Source organism: Ornithodoros turicata, unplaced genomic scaffold, assembly GCF_037126465.1.
Source record: "Ornithodoros turicata isolate Travis unplaced genomic scaffold, ASM3712646v1 ctg00001057.1, whole genome shotgun sequence".
In the NCBI taxonomy this organism is placed as follows: Eukaryota; Metazoa; Arthropoda; class Arachnida; order Ixodida; family Argasidae; genus Ornithodoros; species Ornithodoros turicata.
The window spans coordinates 19,153-41,455 of record NW_026999453.1 but is presented as its reverse complement, the minus strand read 5'-3'; the positions used below and the strand labels follow the sequence as shown (position 1 = coordinate 41,455).

The window sequence follows — 22,303 nt, the reverse complement described above, 5'->3', positions numbered from 1 at the left end:
ATCTTGATCTTTCTCAAAGTCACTTCACATTGTTTCAGACCCCTCACATATTTCACAATCACGTCAACAAAGCTTAGTGAGTGGGAGGAACTACCACACATCTTATATATTTGTGACCTTATCTTCTATAAATATACTTACAAATTTGTTTGATAGGCGCTAGAAATGTACAAGTTACGGCTGGAAATGCTAGGGTATTCGCTGAGTCATCGGCCCGGGTCGGACAGCATAAAAACAGGGAAACGCAGGCCGGGTCGGGCCAAGAAAAGTCGGGTCGTGCAGAGCTCGGGTCTTCCCTACTGGCACAAAGAATATGGATAGAGGACAAGCAAGTGTGGCTTTGTGCATAAGATGGCCTAAAATTGCGGGTGGTGAGAGAGTTCCCAGCCGTTGGTAAATAACGAAATAAGTAAATACCCAAATGGCGAGAACAAATCAGTTATAACACAGAAATAGTAAAATGGGAGCAATCAAATTTTGTATGTTGATAGGTGGTACTGTTTATTCATGACCCCCCTCACACACACACATTCATTTAGGCATTACCAATAACCATCATAGTTCCTGCCCCCTAGCTTCAAGTCAAATCTTTTGTACTCCTGACAACAGTGATACCGTAAGGCTTGTGAACATGAGTCGAGTAACGACACCTACAAAAAAAAAAAAAAAAAAACCTCGTACGTGTTAGCACATTGACTTCATATGTTTATTATTGGAATTTTTAGGTCAAGAAGGGTAAGTACTGATCATTTCTCCTTTATTGAACCAAAGCAAGCAGCGTGCTCGGTATATTGTGTACCTGACGACAAACATTGAAAATGAATTTAGCTCAGTGTTTAATGAGCAAAGAAGTAAGATGAAAGAGAAATTTTGTAATTAATATTGGCCGGCCCCAATTCTTTCCCCTATGGTTTTTGGAATAAGCCCTTCTCTTGACACGGCAGGGTTGATTCGAAAGCCTTACTTTCGGGACTGTGTTGTCGCATTGAACCAGTGAACAATAGCGTTTTCACGCCCTGCTGAAACACTCTGCTCTGAAAAGAAAGCTAGTGTACATCTACATGTCCTTAAGAATTCAGTTCGGCAACAAATTACCTGGCTAGAACACCCGGGTTACCTACTGCAAGGCACTCCACGAAAGCAATTCTGTAACTGAATCATCTACCACGGCATGCACCTTGTGCAGAATTGCATAGGTATAATGACCCCGTTTTTCACGAAGTGTTACATTCCTTTGAAAAAGCAGGTTCTCCGCCCAGCTTTCAGCACACTTCCAGGGTGTAAGTCACAAACCCTCAAAGATGACATCATTCATGCTGCAGTCCTCTAGGAAAAATTGTCACCTAAAGCATTCAAAGACATTGTTCTTCAGCGCAGCAAGATTTACATTGGGGGAAGTAAATGCTGTATCACTAATCCGTTATGCGAACATTGTTCGAAAGTTGAAAAAAAAACACTATTCTTTTTTTTCGTTTTTTTTTTGTATTCTTTTTTTTTTGCTGAGACTGCCTTAGCATTTGGATCCAACGCCAGGTTATGTTAAGTGTGTTGGATTAAGTGTGAGGGATGACACAACCCGTGTCATTATGAACAAACAAGTCCGTGACTACTTTTGTATTAGTCAGCTGTCGATGAATTTACCTGCACGTACGTAGGGTCTTCTTGTAGAACATATTATAATTTTGGTGGTTTCTGTTTGTCCATTCGGGTCTGTTGGCTACGTGTTTCCTCCTTATACCCTCAGGGTAGTGCTACTTACAATGTTGTTTGCTCAGAAATCTGATTTCCTTGCAGCTCCAACAAGAGAGTGATAGCAATATCCGTTGCTGCGCTGGGCTTGCTGTTGATAGGTGGGGCTGTCATATTTGCTTTCACAGGTATGACAACTCAGTGTGAGAGGCTATAGTCGATTTCCCGCGGTGATTAGTTCAAGACATAACGTGTGTTTCATCTTGAGGAGCCATGTCCAGAAATGTGAGTGGTGCTCTTCAGGCAAGAATTAAAATGGCGTGAAATATAATCGTAAAAACCTAGTCAAATAGCATTATGAAAGAAGACAGTTAAAGCTGTATCGCTGTATCCTTTTGTTCCACAAGCTTCAGTATAATATCACCGTACCATTTACCAGACCTGTGGTGTATTTAGATTTTACGTCAGCAATGATAGGTGGCCGCATGAAAAGGAGAGAAAGCATCCCTGCTGGAAATTCAAAATAGTCCAATTGAAGGTAGACCAGAAATCTCATTCGGTTGAAGAGGATATCACGTTCACAATTCTCATTGAAAGTGATCAAAATTTCTCATTTCGTATCGATAATTTTGGACAAATACCATATTGAAAACAAGAATTTAGGAAGTATCAATTTAGGGAAATCATTGTAAATGTCAATAGGAACGAAGTTGGAACCGCGCTCGGTCGCACCCATTGGAGGCCAGCATAGTTTCCCATTGGCAAAGTCTACAGCAGCAAGGATTTCGCCATTAAAGTCACAATGAAATTCTCATTGTCTATACACTTTTTGAATGCGCAGTGAGTATTCTGTTGCATCAGAAAGCATATTTTCGCTGTAAAAATGAATTACACACAATAGTGTTCCTGCGTGAACCTATATTCTTACACATATAACAATACAGTAGACGTGAAAATACTGCAAGTAGCAGAAAGTTATTTCTCATGTTTCCCATAAGGGCGAATATTCACCAAGCGGTTGAAAATCGCTAGCAAGATATAGTAAACACCAAGAATAGAAACCTAATTGAGCACTTACATGTTGTGAAAGCATTCTGCCCGTCATCAGCACATGAAACATAAATACACAGCAATAGAGTTCATAGAGATGTATCCCCATGTCCGAACAGTGCTGAGGAAAAAAAAAAGCTCGAAGACATAATGATCTTCTGTGCTTCGTAGGAGATTTCTAATGCCCCGTCCAGCTTGCCTTTCTCGCGTGAAAATTAGGGCAATCCAGCTTCGCTGAGATTCCGTTTTGGCCACCTGCTGACAAATGCCTACGCCCCTATGCTAGCCGCGTCGTACTAGTGTAACCTTCAAGTAATAACGTTTCAGAGGATAATACAAAAGGTGCTGGAACAGCAGCATGTCAACGTAACTGAGCGCCAAAATATATTACGTACCGTTGCACGCAGGGCGGGTGGCAACACACTGACTGCACGATCCTCCCACCAACGGCCATAGTGCCTGCGAGCAGGGGTAAAAACATGCTAAGCGGCGTTCAAACAACGCGAATGCTTGACAAATCGATTCTTACCTTGGACACGGATCAAATCCTCGAAATCAAGCACGAATGACGCCAACTGCTTGTGAGCGACCACACACATCCCAACGCTCCAACATTTCGTGAGAGACTGATTAATCCGTCAGGTGGTGGTCCCGACGGTTCCGGAGAAAGCGTCCTCATACATTCATTGAATTTTGTACGGAATGCTAATAGCTTACAGTAAGAGGTGTAATACCAAGGAACCACGGCATATGTACTTTGAGTATAATATGAAACATTTGAAATAATGCGAACTATTTTCAACTCGCACGATCCACTATGTGGTGCGGCACGAAAATGTATTACAACGCGCCCTGTTGGCGACATCGCGGCCCGCGGTCTGTTCGATTCCTCATTAGGTTTGTTCGTAATAAATTTTAATTTCAAATTTTCATTCAACTTCCACTTGCGATATTTTCTATACGGTTCATGTTCTGGAATTCCAATAGTTTGAAATGGTTCGAATTAGTTCATTGTCGACACGAACGTACAGCGTGCTTTCTAATCATATATTATTACTTAATTTGAGAGAGATGATGTACTGCTGGTCACCATTACACTCGTTTCTTGAGCAACTGACCTCTCACTTCTTCTAGTGACGGCAATGCAACATGTTGGATCCCATTAAATCAATTGGAAATTAGTTTCTCATTGATACACATTAGGCCAGTTCCTCATTCCTTCTATTGACGCAGTCTGTAATACACAACATGTCGGATCTCATTAATCAATTGGAAATCAACATTTCTCATTGACGCCCACTAAACCAATTAGTTGAATTGGTTTCTTACTTCGTTGATGTGGTCTTCTCAGTAGTAGGAGGGGGGGTCCAGGCTTCGGGCGGTCCAGTTAGCAGCATGGACCTCTGGGACCTGTCCTGAGCCCTGCGCGTATTTTTTCCCGCACCCAGCAGGCGGCGCTCGGGTGGAGGCTCTTACCGGAGGGCGGAGCGTGGCCGGAGGGCTGCGTGCGCGCTTACCCGCTCACATTTTTCAGCCTGGGCCGACTTCTTTCGCCATTTTTCAATCTGTGCCGACTTCAATCACAATTTTTTCCCGCTACAACAGGTGAGCGGTTTACATGCAGAGACATGCAAAGGATAGCCATACACAAAGGTACAAGTACAAAAGTACAAGTGAAAATATATTTATTAAAGTCATTAGTGACGAGAATTATGTTATGACTCTGTGTGAAAGAGAAAAACTCAGCCAAAAAATCTGATGCAATAGCATTGAAGGGGTATCACATTTTTTATTAGTGATAATCAAGCAAGTTTTCAATTAAGCAGGAGGAGTAGCACATTTTAATCAAAGAAGATATTTTTAATCAATACGATTACAATCAAAATTAAAAGTTTTATTATAAAAAGTCTAACATGACCACCAGAGTGGAGCTTTAATTACAAGTGCCGGTACATGTAGTTAATTGTGTACAGCAGAGAACCTGGAAGACCATAGGACAGGAACACAAGACGAAATAAAATCTATAACACTACAAAGAAGATATTCTTAATCAAAACAACAGAAGGGGAGAATAATCTATTATTTCTCGTGACTTAATCTAGTTGAAACCCCATACAATTTTCTTTCTAAGAGACACTACAAACATTACTTTGTTTTATGAAACCAACACAGAAAATATATTAAAAAATAAACTTCACCGTATAGCACTCTCCTAGCCAACAACCAGCTATAATAATATCTGCCCTGATTTGTTGAAGACCGGAGGCGTACGCCTGACAGTTATGAACATTTTCGAGAGCAATAGGAAAGATAAGTTCCAACATTACACAATTAATCAATTTCTTATTAAGTAATCAGCATAGACATACGGAAATAACGAGAAACAAAACAATCAACCGCTAATAGAGAACCAAAACACATCACGTAGACAGGAGGTACATGCAGGAAAATAAATGAAAAAAGAATCTATCAAAACGATAAACATGCACGGACGAATAGCAGACAAACACTTTGAACGGCACATGATGAATAACTTAATACAGCACAGAGCTAACGCTGAATAGCAGAGAAACACTCTAAACGGCGCATGTACCAACGGTAAACAACAGACACATGCAGGAAAATAATTGAAAAAGAATCTATCAAAACAAGAAACATGCACGCATGAATAGCAGAAAAACACTATGAACGGCACACCATCAACAACGAGAACTGAGAAAAACTGAAACTGAACTGAGAACAACTGAAATAACGAGAAATACAATCAATACTAGTACAGAACCAAACATATGCACCAAAGCAAACAAGAGGTACACAGAAGAAAATAATGAAAAAAAGCAATCAATCAAAACGATAAACATGCACGGATGAATAGCACTGAAACGATTTGAACGATGCATCTGCCAACATGTAAACAACACACAGGAAAATAATAGCAAAACAAACTATCAAACACTACAATTTGAAATTGAAATAATATATCGTTTGAACTATCATAAAATCAACCTTGCGAGCTAACAATATAGAATTTTCATCCTGCTCAGGCACTATAAACATTACCTTGACAAAGCTATCCAAACACGCAGCACAGCTATACTTTACACAGTACAACCAGACTCGAGACCCGGTGGGGTCACTCTCTCCCTCTATGCAGCCCAAAGCGAGGAACCTGTTGTCAATCTGTGGGGTGGGGAAATCCTCTCTCTTTTTCACATTCTTTCCTCCAAAAGGAAATATTCTTAGGACTGGTGTGCAGAGACGATTTTTTTTTTATTGATCGCAAATATACATTGGAATTATTCGACTCTCAAGAACACAATAAGAATTCTATCAAAAAACAATAGCACGCAAAAAATCTAAGAATAGACTTTTATGTCAGTGCACACTGGTTTTAGAGAAACATTATCTAAGCAAACGAGAAAATATTATCAGCTAAAGAACTTTGATAACACACATACCGTCCACCCGTATTGCACTTCACTTTCAGTACATTGTGCTGCTTGGGTACGTCTTCGAAATGTTCATTCAATGCTTGTGGGAGAATGTAGATATCTCTGTGACAAGTCGGGAGGCGAACATCGCAGGTAGGGAGAGAGTGACCCCACCGGGTCTCGAGTCTGGTTGTACTGTGTAAAGCATAGCTGTGCTGCGTGTTTGGATAGCTTTGTCAAGGTATAGTGCCTGAGTAGGATGAAAATTCTATATTGTTAGCTCGCAAGGTTGATTTTATGATAGTTCAAAAGATATATTATTTCAATTTCAAATTGTAATGTTTAATAGTTTGTTTCACTATTATTTTCCTGTGTGTTGCTTACATGTTAGCAGATGCATCGTTCAAATCGTTTCTCTGCTATTCATCCGTGCATGTTTATCGTTTTGATTGATTGCTTTTTTTCATTATTTTCTTCTGTGTACCTCTTGTTTGCTTTGGTGCATATGTTTGGTTCTGTACTAGCTATTGATTGTATTTCTCATTATTTCATTGTTTACGTGTGGATGGTGTGCCGTTCATAGTGTTTCTCTGCTATTCATGCGTGCATGTTTCTCGTTTTGATAGATTCTTTTTCGATTATTTTCCTGCATGTGTCTGTTGTTTACCGTTGGTAGATGCGCCGTTTAGAGTGTTTCTCTGCTATTCATTCGCGTATGTTTCTCGTTTTGTTAGATTGTTCTTCAACTATTTATCCTTTGTGTACCTCTTGTTTACGTGTTGGATTTTGGCTCTCTATTAGCTGTTGTTCTTGTTTCAATAATATTTTCTTGTCTGTTGTTTACACGTTGGCAAATGCGCCGTTTAGAGTGTTTCTCTGCTATTCAGTGTTAGCTCTGTGCTGTATTAAATTATCATGTGCCTTTCAAAGTGTTTCTCTGCTATTCGTCCGTGCATGTTTATCGTTTTGATAGATTCTTTTTTCATTTATTTTCCTGCATGTACCTCTTGTCTACGTGATGTGTTTTGGTTCTCTATTAGTGGTTGATTGTTTTGTTTCTCGTTATGTCCGTATGTCTATTCTGATTACTTAATAAGAATTTGATTAATTGTGTAATGTTGGAACTTCTCTTCCCTATTGCGCTCGAAAATGTTCATAACTGTCAGGCGTACGCCTCCGGTCTTCAACAAATCAGGGCAGATATTATTATAGCTGGTTGTTGGCTAGGAGCGTGCTATACGGTGAAGTTCATTTTTTAATATATTTTCTGTGTTGGATTCATAAAACAAACTAATGTTTGTAGTGTCTCTTAGAAAGAAATTGTATGGGGTTCGACTAGATTAAGTCATGAGGATGATTTTATGACAGTTAAAATAATAGATTATTCTTCCCTTCTGTTGTTTTGATTAAGAATATCTTCTTTGTAGTGTTATAGATTTTATTTCGTCTTGTATTCCTGTCCCATGGTCTTCCAGGTTTTCTGCTGTACACAATTAACTACATCTATCGGCACTTGTAATTAAAGCTCCACTATGGTGGTCATGTTAGACTTTTTATAATACAACTTTTAATTTTGATTGCAATCGTATTGATTAAAAATATCTTCTTTGATTAGAATGTGATACTCCTCCTGCTTAATTGAAAACTTGCGTGATAATCACTAATAAAAAATGTGATACCCCTTCAATGCTATTGTTTTTCTCCTTCACACAGCGTCATAACATAATTCTCGACACTAATGACTTTAATAAATATATTTTCACTTGTACTTTTGTGTATGGCTATCCTTTGCATGTCTCTGCATGTAAACCGCTCACCTGTTGTAGCGGGAAAAAATTGTGATTGAAGTCGGCACAGATTGAAAAATGGCTGAAAAAATGTGAGCGGGTAAGCGCGCACGCAGCCCTCCGGCCACGCTCCGCCCGCCGGTAAGAGCCTCCACCCGAGCGCCGCCTGCTGGGTGTGGGAAAAAATACGCGCAGGGCTCAGGACAGGGTCCAGAGGTTCATGTTGCTAACTGGACCGCCCGAAGCCTGGACCCCCCCCCCCCTCCTACTACTCTTCTCCACACAACACGGCGGGGCAAAGTTTCGCGAAGGCAGCTTCCCTGCATAACTTCCAACTCAGTCAGTGAGAAGGAGTCGGCTTTTACACGTTGAACGAATTGGCAGTCTGGTTTCTGATGGAATCTCATTAACGAATGAGATCGTGTCTTCTATTTCCAGCAGGGATGGTGCAAGCCAAGAACAATCTTGTCGTTCACTCTTAGAAATGAACTTCAGCGTAGCTTAAAGTGGATCATCATCTGGAATGATATCGTTATCTGCCATGAATTGTTAAAAAGGGGAGGTGTATGCCTGTTTTGTGACACTTATGCTGTCCATAATTGCCACAAAAAGGTTTAAGTCTCCCGTTTTCAACGAATGAGGGCAATAACAAAAGAGGTTGGCGAGTTGGTATACGTAAGATATTCTGGAATGTACACAAACGGCAAGGATGAAGGATGGGGACATCCAGATTTTCAAAATGGAATCCCGCGATATGTATGCATCTGTCGAGTGAATAACTTCGCGTGGTGCGTTTTAGTATTCATGTTAAATGCTTGGTTTGAAAAGAATATCGTGACGGAAGCATTTTTTTGTGCTCCTTTAACAGCTTTATCCGGTGGCGACACTGGCGATGCTGGCGGCGCTGACGACTCTGCCGGTGGCAGCGACGGAGGGGTACAGTATGATCCTCCCAGTGGTGTGGCCTCCGCGGACAGCCCGTCTTCGTCTTCGTCTACGACAAGTACCACTACAACAACTACGACAAGTAAGACGTACTGAGCTGCATAGCACGACGGCTTTCCTCCAAGCTAGAAAATGCTGCAACATTATATCTAAACTTTCATTATCGTTCACCAATAGGAACTGCACTTCAAGCTCCGTCGTATATAATTTTTTAAGGAACTGCTCATAATGAGTGAACGTACATCACTTGCACTAGTTCGTTAGGTACTTATATTTGATGTTGGAAGTGCGCTTCCAACATCAGTGGAAGAACAATTCATCTGTCTTTACCCACGAGCGCTACTGGTTGCATCATATGCATCTCTCATAAATGCCTAACGGATCGCGCCTTTGTTCTCTACACAGAACGAACAACTCCAACTTCACCCGAAATGCACCTCCTCGTTCATGCAAAATGAGTTTCTCAATTTTGTCTTCCTATTACGAAAATAATGAAACCAAAACAATCGATAGACGCACCCATTTTTGTGACGAAGATTTGGAAAACCTGCCCTCCTACGTAGATAGAGTCGCTCTTCTGACTGGAAGAAAGGTGAGGGTTTCTCTGACTTTCCTGGGGGTTTCTTCAGTTGTTGGAGAAAAGTCAGTTATGGCAGCCGGCTATGATCCGGGGCGTCCCATGGCTCCGCCCGAGGTAACGCCCGTAGATAGTGGACGACGGAAACAACAACTGGAAGCTTATCTGAACAACAATTTCGACGTGAAATTGTGATTATGTGCTCGATAAATTCGGCACAAGTTCAACACTGACATTCATGTGGGCCTGTTTGCTGTTTTCAATGCAACTGCAAGAATGGAATCGTTCGTGCAACAACGTGAGATGTGGTATGCGTTCGAGCATATACCTGCAGAGGATTGGTATTCAAATGAAGGAGACCATGTGTCTTGCCAGACATCCTGCACGAGATTCATTTTCTACCGCATCGCAGCGTGACCGCAATGAATCATGCACGAATGTATCGTGACCATTCGAATTGCACTGCCTGCATGCCCAAGAATTAGGGACAAAACGTAAAGCAGGCTTCACCTAAAACAACTTCCATAGAGCCTGTGTATTCTAGAACGAAAAGCGCGTGTTACATATTCTGCTGGCAGCGCTTTGCATTCGTTCTCTAATTGCATCTTGCCTCTGCCAGGACAAAGCTTTTGAGCAATTTTTTGGGCATGAATAGTGGCATCTTCAAGGTTCCATTCGGGTTCCAAATTTTGAACCTGTAAAGGAGCCTTCCATCGCCGGACGAGAACGTTGCGGCGAAGCCTACGTTCAAGGCCACGCGCAACCACAGGTTTGGGAAATGGCTCAGCGCAGAAGAGACTAAAAGAGAAGATAAATAAGAAATAACAATACGGATTTGTGTGTAACATCACGTGGTAAGGGTATAGGATATAAAAAACTAAAAACTTGACAGCTGTTGACATCGTTGAGGTTGTTATAAAGAGCAAACGTGTGTACATTATGGCTGTTACGAAGTCTGTTGGTATCTGCTAAACTGTGAGCAATCAAACAAAACATAAAATAGAGTTGTGGTCGGAGTGAACGGCACAACAACCATAAATGATGACGATGAGATGGGGTGTTTCACCGCGGAGGTGCGTACCCTACACCACTGCTCGTGGAACGTTATGTGAAGATAATGAAGGAAGGAAGCAACTACAAGAAAGAACTAAAATGAACGGCAGAAAATAGACCAGCGACAGCTTAAGACGACATGTACTACTTCGCACAGGAAAATGTGATATCTGAGGTTCTACGATGTGCTGACGTTGTCAAACCAAGTTTATCGAGGATAGGTTCATAATTATAGACACCATTGTGTCGGTCATAGAGAATGTACAATGACTCCAAGGGCTTCGATGCTGTCATTGGGTCCATCTTTGAAAATTAGTGAAGCTAAATAAGTATACCATTTTAGTTAGCCATCGAACACTGATGCGACCGGCTAGGAGAGATATCCGAGAGGCTTCGTTTTCGTTTCTTCTTTCTCGATCGATCCTTTTTTCTTTTCTTTTTTTTTGGGGGGGGGGCTTATTAATACCTGAAGACAATTTATGATACAGCTATAGGATGTCACGCTTCCTCACAAACGCAGGAGCCTCTCTAGCGAGGAAAACGCAATTGTAAAAGGCGGCCACTTGGCCCATTTGTATTATAACACATTACTCTGCTCTCTTTTGATCACAGTAATGCTCGTTGCCTTGTCAATGTCATCTGCATTTTTTAGATAATGTAGATTTGTCGTTCACCTCGAAACTACAACAACAAAAAACTTAAGAGATCACGACTTTCTGTTGTTTGAGTTTGAGTTTGATTTGCGATTTCTTGCGACTTTCTGTTGTTCCCATCTCTCAAAATGTATCTATCAAAATCCATCAAAGTAAGCAACAATTTCAGACCACGAAAAAAAAAAAGGAAAATGTTGTCCTGCGTTCCTGTCTTTTATCTTCCATACTTAATACAGCTAACGCCGTAGTGGATCAAATCTATCCCTATTGCAGCCTAATACTGCGTGTTTTTCGACAGCCGTACTCTTGGCTTTTCTTTTCGTCTGTGGAGAGTGTGCTAGCAGGTGTGCTGTCTTATCAGCGTTCTTCTGAAGATTTACAATATTGATCCAGCCGTACATGCTCGCGCTTTCAGCATAGAACTGCTTGGGACTGTGTTGTTCGCCATCGCGTCTTTTTTCATTCGTACATCTTTGTTTCTGTAGGTGAGAAGAAAAGTTTATTGACTGGTTGATAAGCAACTGCGTGCACCACGTAAAAGTCAATCGTGTAGCACCGATTGCTAGTACGTATGAGTCGAATAAGTACGAATGAAGCACGATCAACATTTTATTTACACATCAGAGTCTTCATGTTGGGAAAAACTTCGCATGGCTGCATATGCGATCACAATGTCCTCCTTTTAACGTTGAAGCCAAAATAAACGGGGGCATTTCAAACCACCTTACTCAAACTGTGACACAACATTTGCGTCAGCTGGATCGAGTCGTCTGGATCGGGTCGTCTGGATATTTGGACGTCGTTCCCGATTTCCGTTCTTAGCTCACCTCTCGTCAAAGAGTCCACATCTAACACGCGTGACACGCGCTGTTCGAGTTCGAGTTCGACACTTAAACGTGGCCTCTTTCCTCTTGTCTCTTGGATGCCACCTTCTTCCCAGTACGTGACGTCACGTTTCTGATATCTCCTAGCCTGTAGCGCTGATGAATTTCCTTCTATCCTTTAACATATCCTATGTTGCGTCCCATTTGTTTGCTCGCCGATTATGTAGGTTCTCTAAGGCACAGTTTTTCTTTTCTAGTCCTTGGCTAGAAAACCGTCCTTGTCAGCACTGCTGCATGTGGCTCATCGCGGCGTGATGCAAAAAAAACATGCGTATACGGGGTCACGCTCTCCTGTCCGTACCCCTTGCATTTGGTTCCCAGATCTAGAAACACAGTTAGTACGTTTAACGTCTCCTGACGCAGATATTTCCCTGCAGTATCTTGCTCAAATTCTTTTACCACACCTCTGAAAATATCCTATAACTGTGCTCGATCATCTCTGCTGTCCGATGAGAGGACTAGGGTCACAAGGCGTGGTAGATTCTCAAGAAGTAAATCGACATTCTTTCCTGTTAACGATGTGAATTTAGCAACTTCGGTTTTGCTGTCAGTGAGCAGTCTGACGTTCGCACCAGATCCCCTTTATAATGTCCACCAGTTTTCTCACAGATGTGTAATATATTCCTTGCATATTCTCATACAGATTATGGATTACCGTTCTTGCAATTATTCGTTCTACGGCGTACAGGCAGTCTGAAGACATATAGGAAAGCCCATCTGTTCGTACTCCAGTCGCAGACTCCCAGAATTCTCAGCCGCAGAGCTATACGGGCACAAAAGCTCTTGCATACAAGAACAATAGCAAGAACGCGCGCAGAGTGAATAAGCTTTGGCAACGTCCTAGCATACTTCCTACTCAAGACAAGACCGCAGTGCTTTCAGCTCCAGTAGATATCTTGATGAACAAGGAATGATTTCATTGGATGAAGTATGGAAGGAAAAAGAAATCACTAAAATCAAACAAAACAATATGATAAGTCGTAACTTTTGTGCACGGGTTTCGTTGATAGCTGCTGTAATCGCCCTCGCCTTTCTGTCTGTCATGTGGTTAACGCAGAAGCCGTGATGAAGCGGGCAACTCTACAAGATCCAGATAAAATAATTCCGGGCTTGATGCTCCGTACAAGTACTGCTTGCGACATACTTGTTTGATATCTCCAGCCCCCGTAAAAGCGGGTTACCGAACCAAGTTGCTGTGCTACCGTCGCCTTCGCCTCACTTCCGTTCCCCTGGTGGCGGCGGTAAAGTCCCTCGATCGCTCTTTGAGAAGTAGCGACAACCCTTGGCGCGCCGACAGGGAGCGTTCGTTGGTCGAAGGTGCTCACGTGGTAGTTTGCGCCACTTCCGCCGTGTCGCTTGCTTCCGTCCGCCATGATCTTCCCAAGTTCGCTCCTCGCTCAGTTCGTGCGTTCGTGCTCTTTGCGCGTAGTTTTTGAAGGCCGAACTATCGCGTTGAATCGCCTATCATAACCGACTAAAAATGACTGGCTGCTGTGCCTTCGGGTGTATAGTCGTCCTGAAACAGGACAGGCAATGTTTGCCGTTCCAATGGGAAAAGCAGTAGTAGCAAGGCGGAAGGCGGTGGCTGCACAAGATTGGAGGAAAAAACTTCAAGTCAACGAAAAGCACAAGTGTCATAGTCTTCATCCTTGTGACCCAAGCCGCCGTCTCTACTTCTCTGCTGACGTTCCCCACGTGTTAAAGAATTCGAGAAACCATTTATCACACGGCCAACAGATATATACAGGGTTGTCCCAGAAAACGTGTCATTGAAATTATGATAAAAAAACTACACCACCTAGAGTCATGCGGTCAACAGCATTTGTTCTTATTAGGTTTTTGTCACCTCCTAATGTGAATGTCATGTAAGTTTAATTATGTAAATATTTGTGAACTGAACTCGGAAATTTGCCAAGTAAAGGTCACCTTTTTAACTCACCAATATGAAGGGCGTGCCAAATTCACTCCAAATCATGATAATTCACAGTGATATTCACGAGCTATCCCATCGGAACAAATAGCCGAATATCATGCTTTTCGGAGCACCGGACCATAGCGCACGATGGCTTTTTGAGCGCAATCGCTCTGAGTGCGACGAAAGGAGGTTCCGAAGCCAGCCCACAGAGTGATAGTAGAAAAAGTAACAGTTCCTAAAATTGGGAGAGGGAAAGCATTATCCCAGCGAAAGTCGGACGTGATAAGCTGTGCCTGTTAATTTGACTAAAATAGACACGCCTCTTCACATTGGTGGGTAAAAAAGTGACCTTTACTAGGCAAATTTCCGACGTAAGCTCGCAAAAATTTACATAATTAAACTAACGTTACACGACATTCACATGATGAGGTGGCAAAAACCTAATAAGAACACCTATAGATGGTTAAGATTACCTATGAAGACACCCGATTGTGACACCTGACAAGAACAACCTGACATGACAACACGCGCTGAAAAAAATACCCTTTTCAGGGCCGTTCCAATTAGTCAGCATGAGGCTTGCAGCAGGAAATCCAAATTGTGTGTTTTTTCCCTTATACTTGAGGGTGGGAAAATTATAGTAGCCAGGCATAGGGACATTAGTGGGAAAAATTACGGTAAACCGAGGCATTACTTGGAACAGCTACCTCCTTACAAGACGCTGTGCAGAAAATGAAAAAAGTTTGGTGTAGTTGAGGTTGAAGTTTGTTTGATTCTGGAAAAAAAAAAAAGAAACGAACGAAAAGGCTAAGTTGCAATTCCCTAGCAGATGCATTACAGAGAGTCACTAACGGTCATGCTTGTCCAGATGTTTTGTCTTTTATCTTCCTAACAAGCAAACGGAGTCGTGCAGGACTGGCAAACAGCACTTCCGAGAAATAGATGAGAAGTCTTCCTTCGAAGACGTTTTCGTTTGGTTTTCATTCAAGCGTTTCACTGCACAGCCGAATGGTTCTTCGTCATGCTGTAACACTAAGCGGCATGCTCCTACTTCTGATTTGGGAGTTCAAAAACAAGTCAAGGACGTTTAGCATTCGAAACGCACCCACATACACAAAATTTCGGTCTGCTGAAGTGAAATTAGCATGTGGCAAGCAAGACAATGTATCGGCGAACCGAACCGGCGTCGATACCTGGGAAGAACATGGCGGGCGGAGGAGTGAAAGGGAGAAAAATTAAAGAGGGCGAGGGAAGGGTTGTCCTACTTCCCAAAGAGCGATCGAGTGACTTTGGCGGCGGGGCTGCGCAGCGCCACCAGACGGGAGAGATGGCGATCCGATAACCGCGCGTCGTCCTGCTAGCTCCAAATGCCGTCGACGGGGCAGCGCTTTCCTGCCGAATGCGGAGTGGGCGAATGCATGGACCAGTGAATGGGTCAGAACGACCTCAGGAAAAAACACATACGGTAACAATCGGAGAAAGTGTTGATAAGCTTTATCACACTTTCTAGATTGTTCCTAAGGTGTTGTTCCGCCCTCTACGCTTCTCCTGCCCAGGCGAATGTGCGCAGTGATTGAGAGTGGAGGGGCACCACCGCGTTACTGAGGTCCCGTGTTCCACAGCGTTTCTTTTCCTCATTTTGTATAAATTTATTATTTCTTTTTTTTATCCTAGCCAGCAAGCAAGGCTTGCTTGCTTCACATAACACCAGTAAATAAAATGAGGTAGTCCCTCGCTTGTGCCAGTTTCACGGTGCAGCCGTGGTCCCTTGCATTACTGTGACACCTTTTACAAAAAGTCCTGACGACCGCAGGAACTGCTCAAATGTGGCCTAATTTCGGTGTACTTATGTTTTAAAATCAGTAAACAGGAACAAAAGGAAACAAGGAAACAATTCCCATTCCACTCCGCATTCCGAGGAAAGCGCTGCCCCGTCGACGCATTTGGAGCTAGCAGACGACGCGTGGTTATCGGATCGTCATCTCTCCCGTCTGGTGGCGCTGCGCAGCCCCGCCGCCACCAGGGGAGCGGAAGTGAGGCGAAGGCGACGGTAGCACAGCAACTTGGTTCGGTAACCCGCTTTTACGGGGGCTGGAGATATCAAACAAGTATGTCGCAAGCAGTACATCATGAGCCGTGCAGCAGTGGCCGGTGAGCGGCCACTGTAAGAAAAAAATAAATAAGGAAACAGAGAGAGAGGAAACTTCAGTAGTTGCGTGGCATCGGCGAGTCCCGCAAAAGAAGCTGATTTATCGCTCTCAAAGAATTTGTACGCGGAAGGTGGACGGTTGTTGTGCTGTAAGACCTACAGACTAATTTATTTATTTACCCTCGCGGCCATGAGGCAATACAAACGGGAGGTTAACACTTGGTAGAACAATGTTAACAAAGCAGCATGCAACATTTACAACCACATCAAAAAATTGCGCAGATACGTGGAGGTAAATAAACAAGTACATGAAACAGTTTGGTCAACTAGAGCAAACAATGACAACACGTACGACGTGGAAATTGAAAAATGACTATGAAGCGCAACAGTCATGTCAGCCAGACGCGTGAGCTTTCCACTTCATGTCCCCCTCTTCGTCCCTTCACCGAGCAAAGTGCCGCCAGTGTAGGCAGGCAGATCGCTCGAATTCCTACGTCACCCCACTCCCCCCCAGCGGTCGCATAAACGTTTCTTAAATCGTTTGGCATCGGTAATGGAATGCATATAAGCTCTTAGGATTAACGATCCTCTTAGGAATTATTATGATAATCAATTTTGTGAAACAAACACTCACAAGTTATTATTCGGCGAGTAGAAAGCCGACGCAGATTGAGGTTATGTATGGTAACATGAAAAACTTAGTGCGGCATCCCCCATTGTTCTTCATAGAACCCCGCTTCATTGTCCCTGATGTTTTGCACATGAAGGTGCGAATAGTCGAGCGGCTTCTTGAAAACCTGCTCTTGGAAATGCAGGACGTATACAGCTATACACTGCTAATAAGTGTGCCACCCGAAAGGAAAAGACACGTTCGTGAGAAAGCTGGTGGACATTATAAATGGATCTGGTGCGAATGTCAGACTGATCGCGGACAGCAAAACGGAAGTTCCTTAATTCACATCATTAACAGGAAGAATGCCGATTTACTTCTTGAGAATCTACCACGCCTTGTGACCCTAGTCCTCCCTCGGACACCAGAGATGAACGAGCACAGTTATGCATGGGCGCCGTCAGGGGGGGGGGCACTTGCCCATCCCTGACTCATGATTTTTCTTTTTTTTCGTTTTGTGACTTTGCCAGAGCCCTGCCTACGTGGCGAAGGCTGCACATCTCTGAAAGTTCCCGCCGTATTTCTCATACTTTTCTTTTTCGCAGCACACGACCTCTCCCAAATGTGCTGCGGTGTCCAAGCACTGAAAGCTCCAGCCACATAATAAGGCATGCGTTGCGTTATCATTAATAAATTTATGAGAATAAATTGCTGATGGCACTGGTGGTACTCGGAATAATTGCTCAAGAGAGCTGTCGAACGGCACCCATCCCGGGGGACTGTGCAGAGGCGATCGGGCCCGAGATTTTTGCCCCTCCCTGAAAAATTGCCTAGCGGCGCCCCTGCAGTTATGGGATCTTTTCAGAGGTGTGGTAAAAGAATTTAAGCAAGATACTGCAGGGAAAGATCTGCGTCAGAAGACGTTAAACGCCCTAACTAAGTTTCTAGATCTGGAACCAAATGCAAGGGGTACGGACAGGAGAGCTTGACCCCGTATATACATGTTTTTTTCGCATCACGCCGCGATGAGCCACATGCAGCAGCGCTGACTAGGATGGTTTTCTAGCCAAGGACTAGAAAAGAAAAACTGTGTCTTAGAGAACCTACATAGTCGGCGAACAAACTAATGGGACGCAACATGGGATAGGCTAAAATATATGTTAAAGGATAGAAGAAAATTCATCAGCGCTACAGGCTAGGAGATATCAGAAACGTGACGTCACGTACTGGGAAGAAGGTGGCATCCAAGAGACAAGAGGAAAGAGGCCACGTTTAAGTGTCGAACACGAACTCGAACAGCGCGTGTCACGCATGTTAGATGTGGACTCTATGACGCGAGGTGAGCTAAGAACGGAAATCGGGAACGACGTCCAAAGGTCCAGACGACGACAAGCTGAGGCAAATGTTGCGTCACAGTTTGAGTAAGGTGGTTTGAAGTGCCCCGGTTTATTTTGGCTTCAAAGCTAAAGGAGGACATTGTGATCGCATATGCAGCCATGCGAAGTTTTTCCCAACATGAAGACTCTGATGTGTAAATCAAATGTTCATCGTGCTTCATTCGTATTTATTCGAGTCATATGTACTAGCAACCGATGCTACACAACTGACTTTTACGTGGTGCACGCAGTAGCTTATGAAGCATTCAATATACTGTTCTTCACACCTACAGAAACTGCTGAAAGCGCGATCTGAAACCGCAGTACCGCTGAAAGCGCGATCATGTACGGCTGGATCAAGATTGTAAATCTTCAGAAGAACGCTGATAAGACAGCACACCTGCTAGCACCCTCTCCACAGACGAAACGAAAAGCCAGGAGTACGGCTCTCGAAAAACACGCGGCATTAGGCTGCAAGAGATTTGATCCACTACGGCGTTAGCTGTATTAAGTATGGATAATAAAAGACAGGAACGCAGACACGAAATTTTTTCTTTTTTTCGTTGTCTGAAATTGCGCTTATTATGATGGACTTTGATAGATACATTTTGAGAGGTCACAGCAACGGAAAGTCGTCAGATAATCTCAAATCAAACTCGGACTCAAACAGAAAGTCGTGATTTCTTACGTTTTTTTTTGTTGTTGTTGTTGTAGCTTCGAGGTGAACGACAAATCTACATTATCTAAAAAATGCAGATGACATTGACAAAGCAACAAGGATTATTGTGACCAAAAGAGAGCAGAGTAATGTGTTATAATACGAATGGGCCAAGTGTCCCCCTTTTACAATCGCGTTTTCCTCGCTAGAGAGGCTCCTGCGTTCGCGAGGAAGCGTGACATCCTATAGCTGTATCATAAATTGTCTTCAGGTATTAATAAGCCCTCCCCCTCCCCCTCCCCCCAAAAAAAGAAGAGAAAAGGAGAGAGCGAGAAAGAAGAAACGAAAACGAAGCCTCTCGGATATCTCTCCTAGCCGGTCGTATCAGTGTTCGATGGCCAACTAAAATGGTATACTTAATTAATGATGAAAGATGGAAGTCACTGAAAAGGTTAGCCACCTGTAGGGATCGAACCCACATCTTCTGGATTACCGGTCCAGGCTCTACCAATTGAGCTAAGCTAACACGCCTCCCAGCGACTTTCGGGGTGCGTCATCTGAAGGACGACAAACCAGCCACTCACTCTCACTCCTTTCACTCTTACATTTTTTGCTCACTCATACACACATTCATACGACGGAAATCGACGCAAGCGGCACCTGTTGAACGAGAGAGAGAAACTGATGTTCTGAGGCTGGAACAACATGGAAGGGACAGATACAAACAAAGCCTCAAATTGCCTAAGAAATCAACGATGAAAGATGAAAGTCACGGAAAAGGTTAGCCAGCTGTAGGGATCGAACCCACATCTTCTGGATTGCCGGTCCAGGGCTTTACAAATTGAGCTAAGCTAACACGCTTCCCAGCGACTTCCAGGGTGCGTCATCTGAAGGGCAAGCCAGCAACTCTCTCTCACTCGTCCTCCTTTCACTCTTCATTTCACTCACACACCTCACTCACATGCCGTTGATAAGGTTATCGTGCCTATCGGAACCAATCGCACTAGTGCGTGACTTAGAATCTCATCCACTGATTGGTTCCGGTTGACACGAGTCGACGCAAGCCACGTTACTTGAGTGCGGCCAACAACGGCAAGCTACCTCGACCCCCCCCCCCACCACCACCACCACCACCACGATACCAACGTTACCAGCGGCCTGCTACAACTCTCTGTTGTCTGCCTAAACGTGGACGAATGACTGATTCTTGCCACTAATCTTGTAGTAGATCACCGCTCCAATGCCTATCGAAAGTGCATCCTCCGCCAAGTAGACGGTCTTGCTGGGGTCCAAGTGTGTCGAAGGATCGGTAGGCGGGACATAGCGCCTATTATCCTGAAGCACTTTAGCGAATTTAAGTGAAAGGAAATCTCTTAATTCCTCAAAAACACAATCAAAGCTGAGCACAGATTCGGAAACGTCTTCACAGTACTCTTCACTATCCGAAGTACCCAACAAAACAAATGGACGCCCAGAGCTCGGTCACGGTTTCCGGGGCTGGCATATTAGCAAAAGTCAAGGCGATCTGCGGTGATGGGTGAAACCTCTTTGCCTGTGCGACTTGTTCTACATGTTCGACCTCTACTGACGCCTTTGAAGCCGTTGAAGAGCGTTTCAAGTTGCAGAGTTGATGAACTAGAGTCTGCTACTTCCACCAAACCCTCACATTTCAACGGCATCCAATGATTAGGAAGTGACTTTGTTGAGAGTTATTGAGCAGTGGGATCTAGGCTCAGCTTTCCCAGCTTAAGTCATATATCCCTCCATTATATTACACAGTAATAGTGTGTCGACCATTAGTCGAACCTCTGTCGCGGTGGCGTTTATGCCAATACTTGATCCTCATCTCGAAAAGTCGTCACAGTGTTCGCAACGGATGGACCAATAGAATCTCCGAATCCTCGATTCCCAGTGCCCAAAACGGCGAATAGGAGCATTTCGATCCACGAAGCACATTTATTTGTATATTTTTAAAGGTTGCGCCTCCGGTGTCCACAGAAAACCAAATAGATCTGTGTGGTGTGTGGTTGAATTGTTCTGGACTGAAGGAGTTCAGGAAGGAACTCTCCCATTACACGCTTAAAGGCAATATGATTTCGGTTTTGATCGTTTGTTACTTTTATTGAAACAATGTATACTCGGGAGTTTCTCCTGCAGTCGATGAAACAACGTCATAGTTTACATTTACGAAGTAGATTCTAGAATCGTAGGCGTCGCAGAACCGTCTTTGGATTCGGATTGGTAAAATTGTGGATTCGTCCTGCTTCTAGTCCTTACCTGTCGACGGCCATATAACGCATGAGAAGTTCCCTTCTGCACACGCGTTGGCTATGTACCATTTAGAAACCAACTGTACAGCTCCTTTGTGAAACTACAGGAACACTCGACAATGGAACATTTCTTGTGTTCCCGAATATCGGCACTTGGCACTTTACTTACATGTGTTGATGTGGGTGTTGTTCGCGTTGACGAGGCTCTCGTTCTGCCTGGAGAAAGGCTTCGGCGATACGTAAGGCATTATTGATACCAACGACACTTGTTGAGCTGCGAGCTTGAGTCGCTGATCCTGTAAAGTGGTAATGAAAGCCGTGAAAAGCAAGAACGTGCAAGAGTCTTATTTTTGTATTCGCTTAATGTTACGCCGGACCGCTGCATGCAAAGACATTGGCGTTTCGTCTTCAAAGTTTTACACGTTTTTTTAATGCCCGGTTACGTCTGTTGGAAATATTCGATGGGACTTCTCTCATCACTTGCGACGGATCAACGAGACTCGAACCGTGACATCTGTGCTCCCTAGAATCGCTACGAATTGTCCAATCGACAACTGGCGTGTTTCCAAAAATGAAGGAGGCACACGTGAAGGCATCTCTTCCGGCTAAAGGCCAAAAGTCCGTTGCACAAAGAGCCTCGAAGTCCCAGCAGATGCTTGCACAGACTGAGTAGCACACGAACGTCTGCAGTAGCAGATGAAGCAAGGAACTTTGACTGATAGTATTCATTAAAATGAAGTTATTCGCAGTGCGGTTCCAAACTCGAAAACCTCAGTCGTACTGACTCGTGTCAGATGTAGATGTTCAGCATTGCCCCGCTTTTAGTCTTTGTCATCTAACTCATCATGTAAATCTGTTATCCTGGATCATCTCATTGCTCATAATTGTAGATAGCTTTTAACTGCCGCACTCACTTGTTATCGTCATCCTCCCCTCTCTCTCTCTTATCCTCATCTCTCACACACTCACCATAGTTATGCACTCTTTTCCCTTTACCGCTTTCGTGCCACTACACCCATACTGTCTCTCTCTTTGACGTGCGCGGGTTGGGAACGCGCACCATTCAGTATCGCCGGCTAGCACCACTCCACCCGTTATGCGCCTTTAGACGCAAAACATACCGATCACTTGGTAAGACGATGGCAAAAAGTGAATGAACTGAAAAATTACTATTTGGCAATAGAAATGATATCGATTAGCTGTAGTCCGTTCCATCAAATTAACTCATCAATGTAACTCATACCAAATTTTATTTT

At 43.5% G+C, this 22,303-nt stretch overlaps 1 protein-coding gene across 1 annotated transcript in view; it reads left to right on the top strand.

Annotated features, from left to right (window-relative positions):
* Positions 1 to 22,303, top strand: part of LOC135376214 (merozoite surface protein 2-like) — a 52,257-nt gene that overhangs the window by 13,077 nt on the left and 16,877 nt on the right. The window contains exon 4 of the mRNA XM_064608812.1: positions 8,826 to 8,984. Coding sequence (XP_064464882.1) covers positions 8,826 to 8,984 — 159 coding nt within the window. The remainder of the gene's footprint in view (positions 1 to 8,825; positions 8,985 to 22,303) is intronic.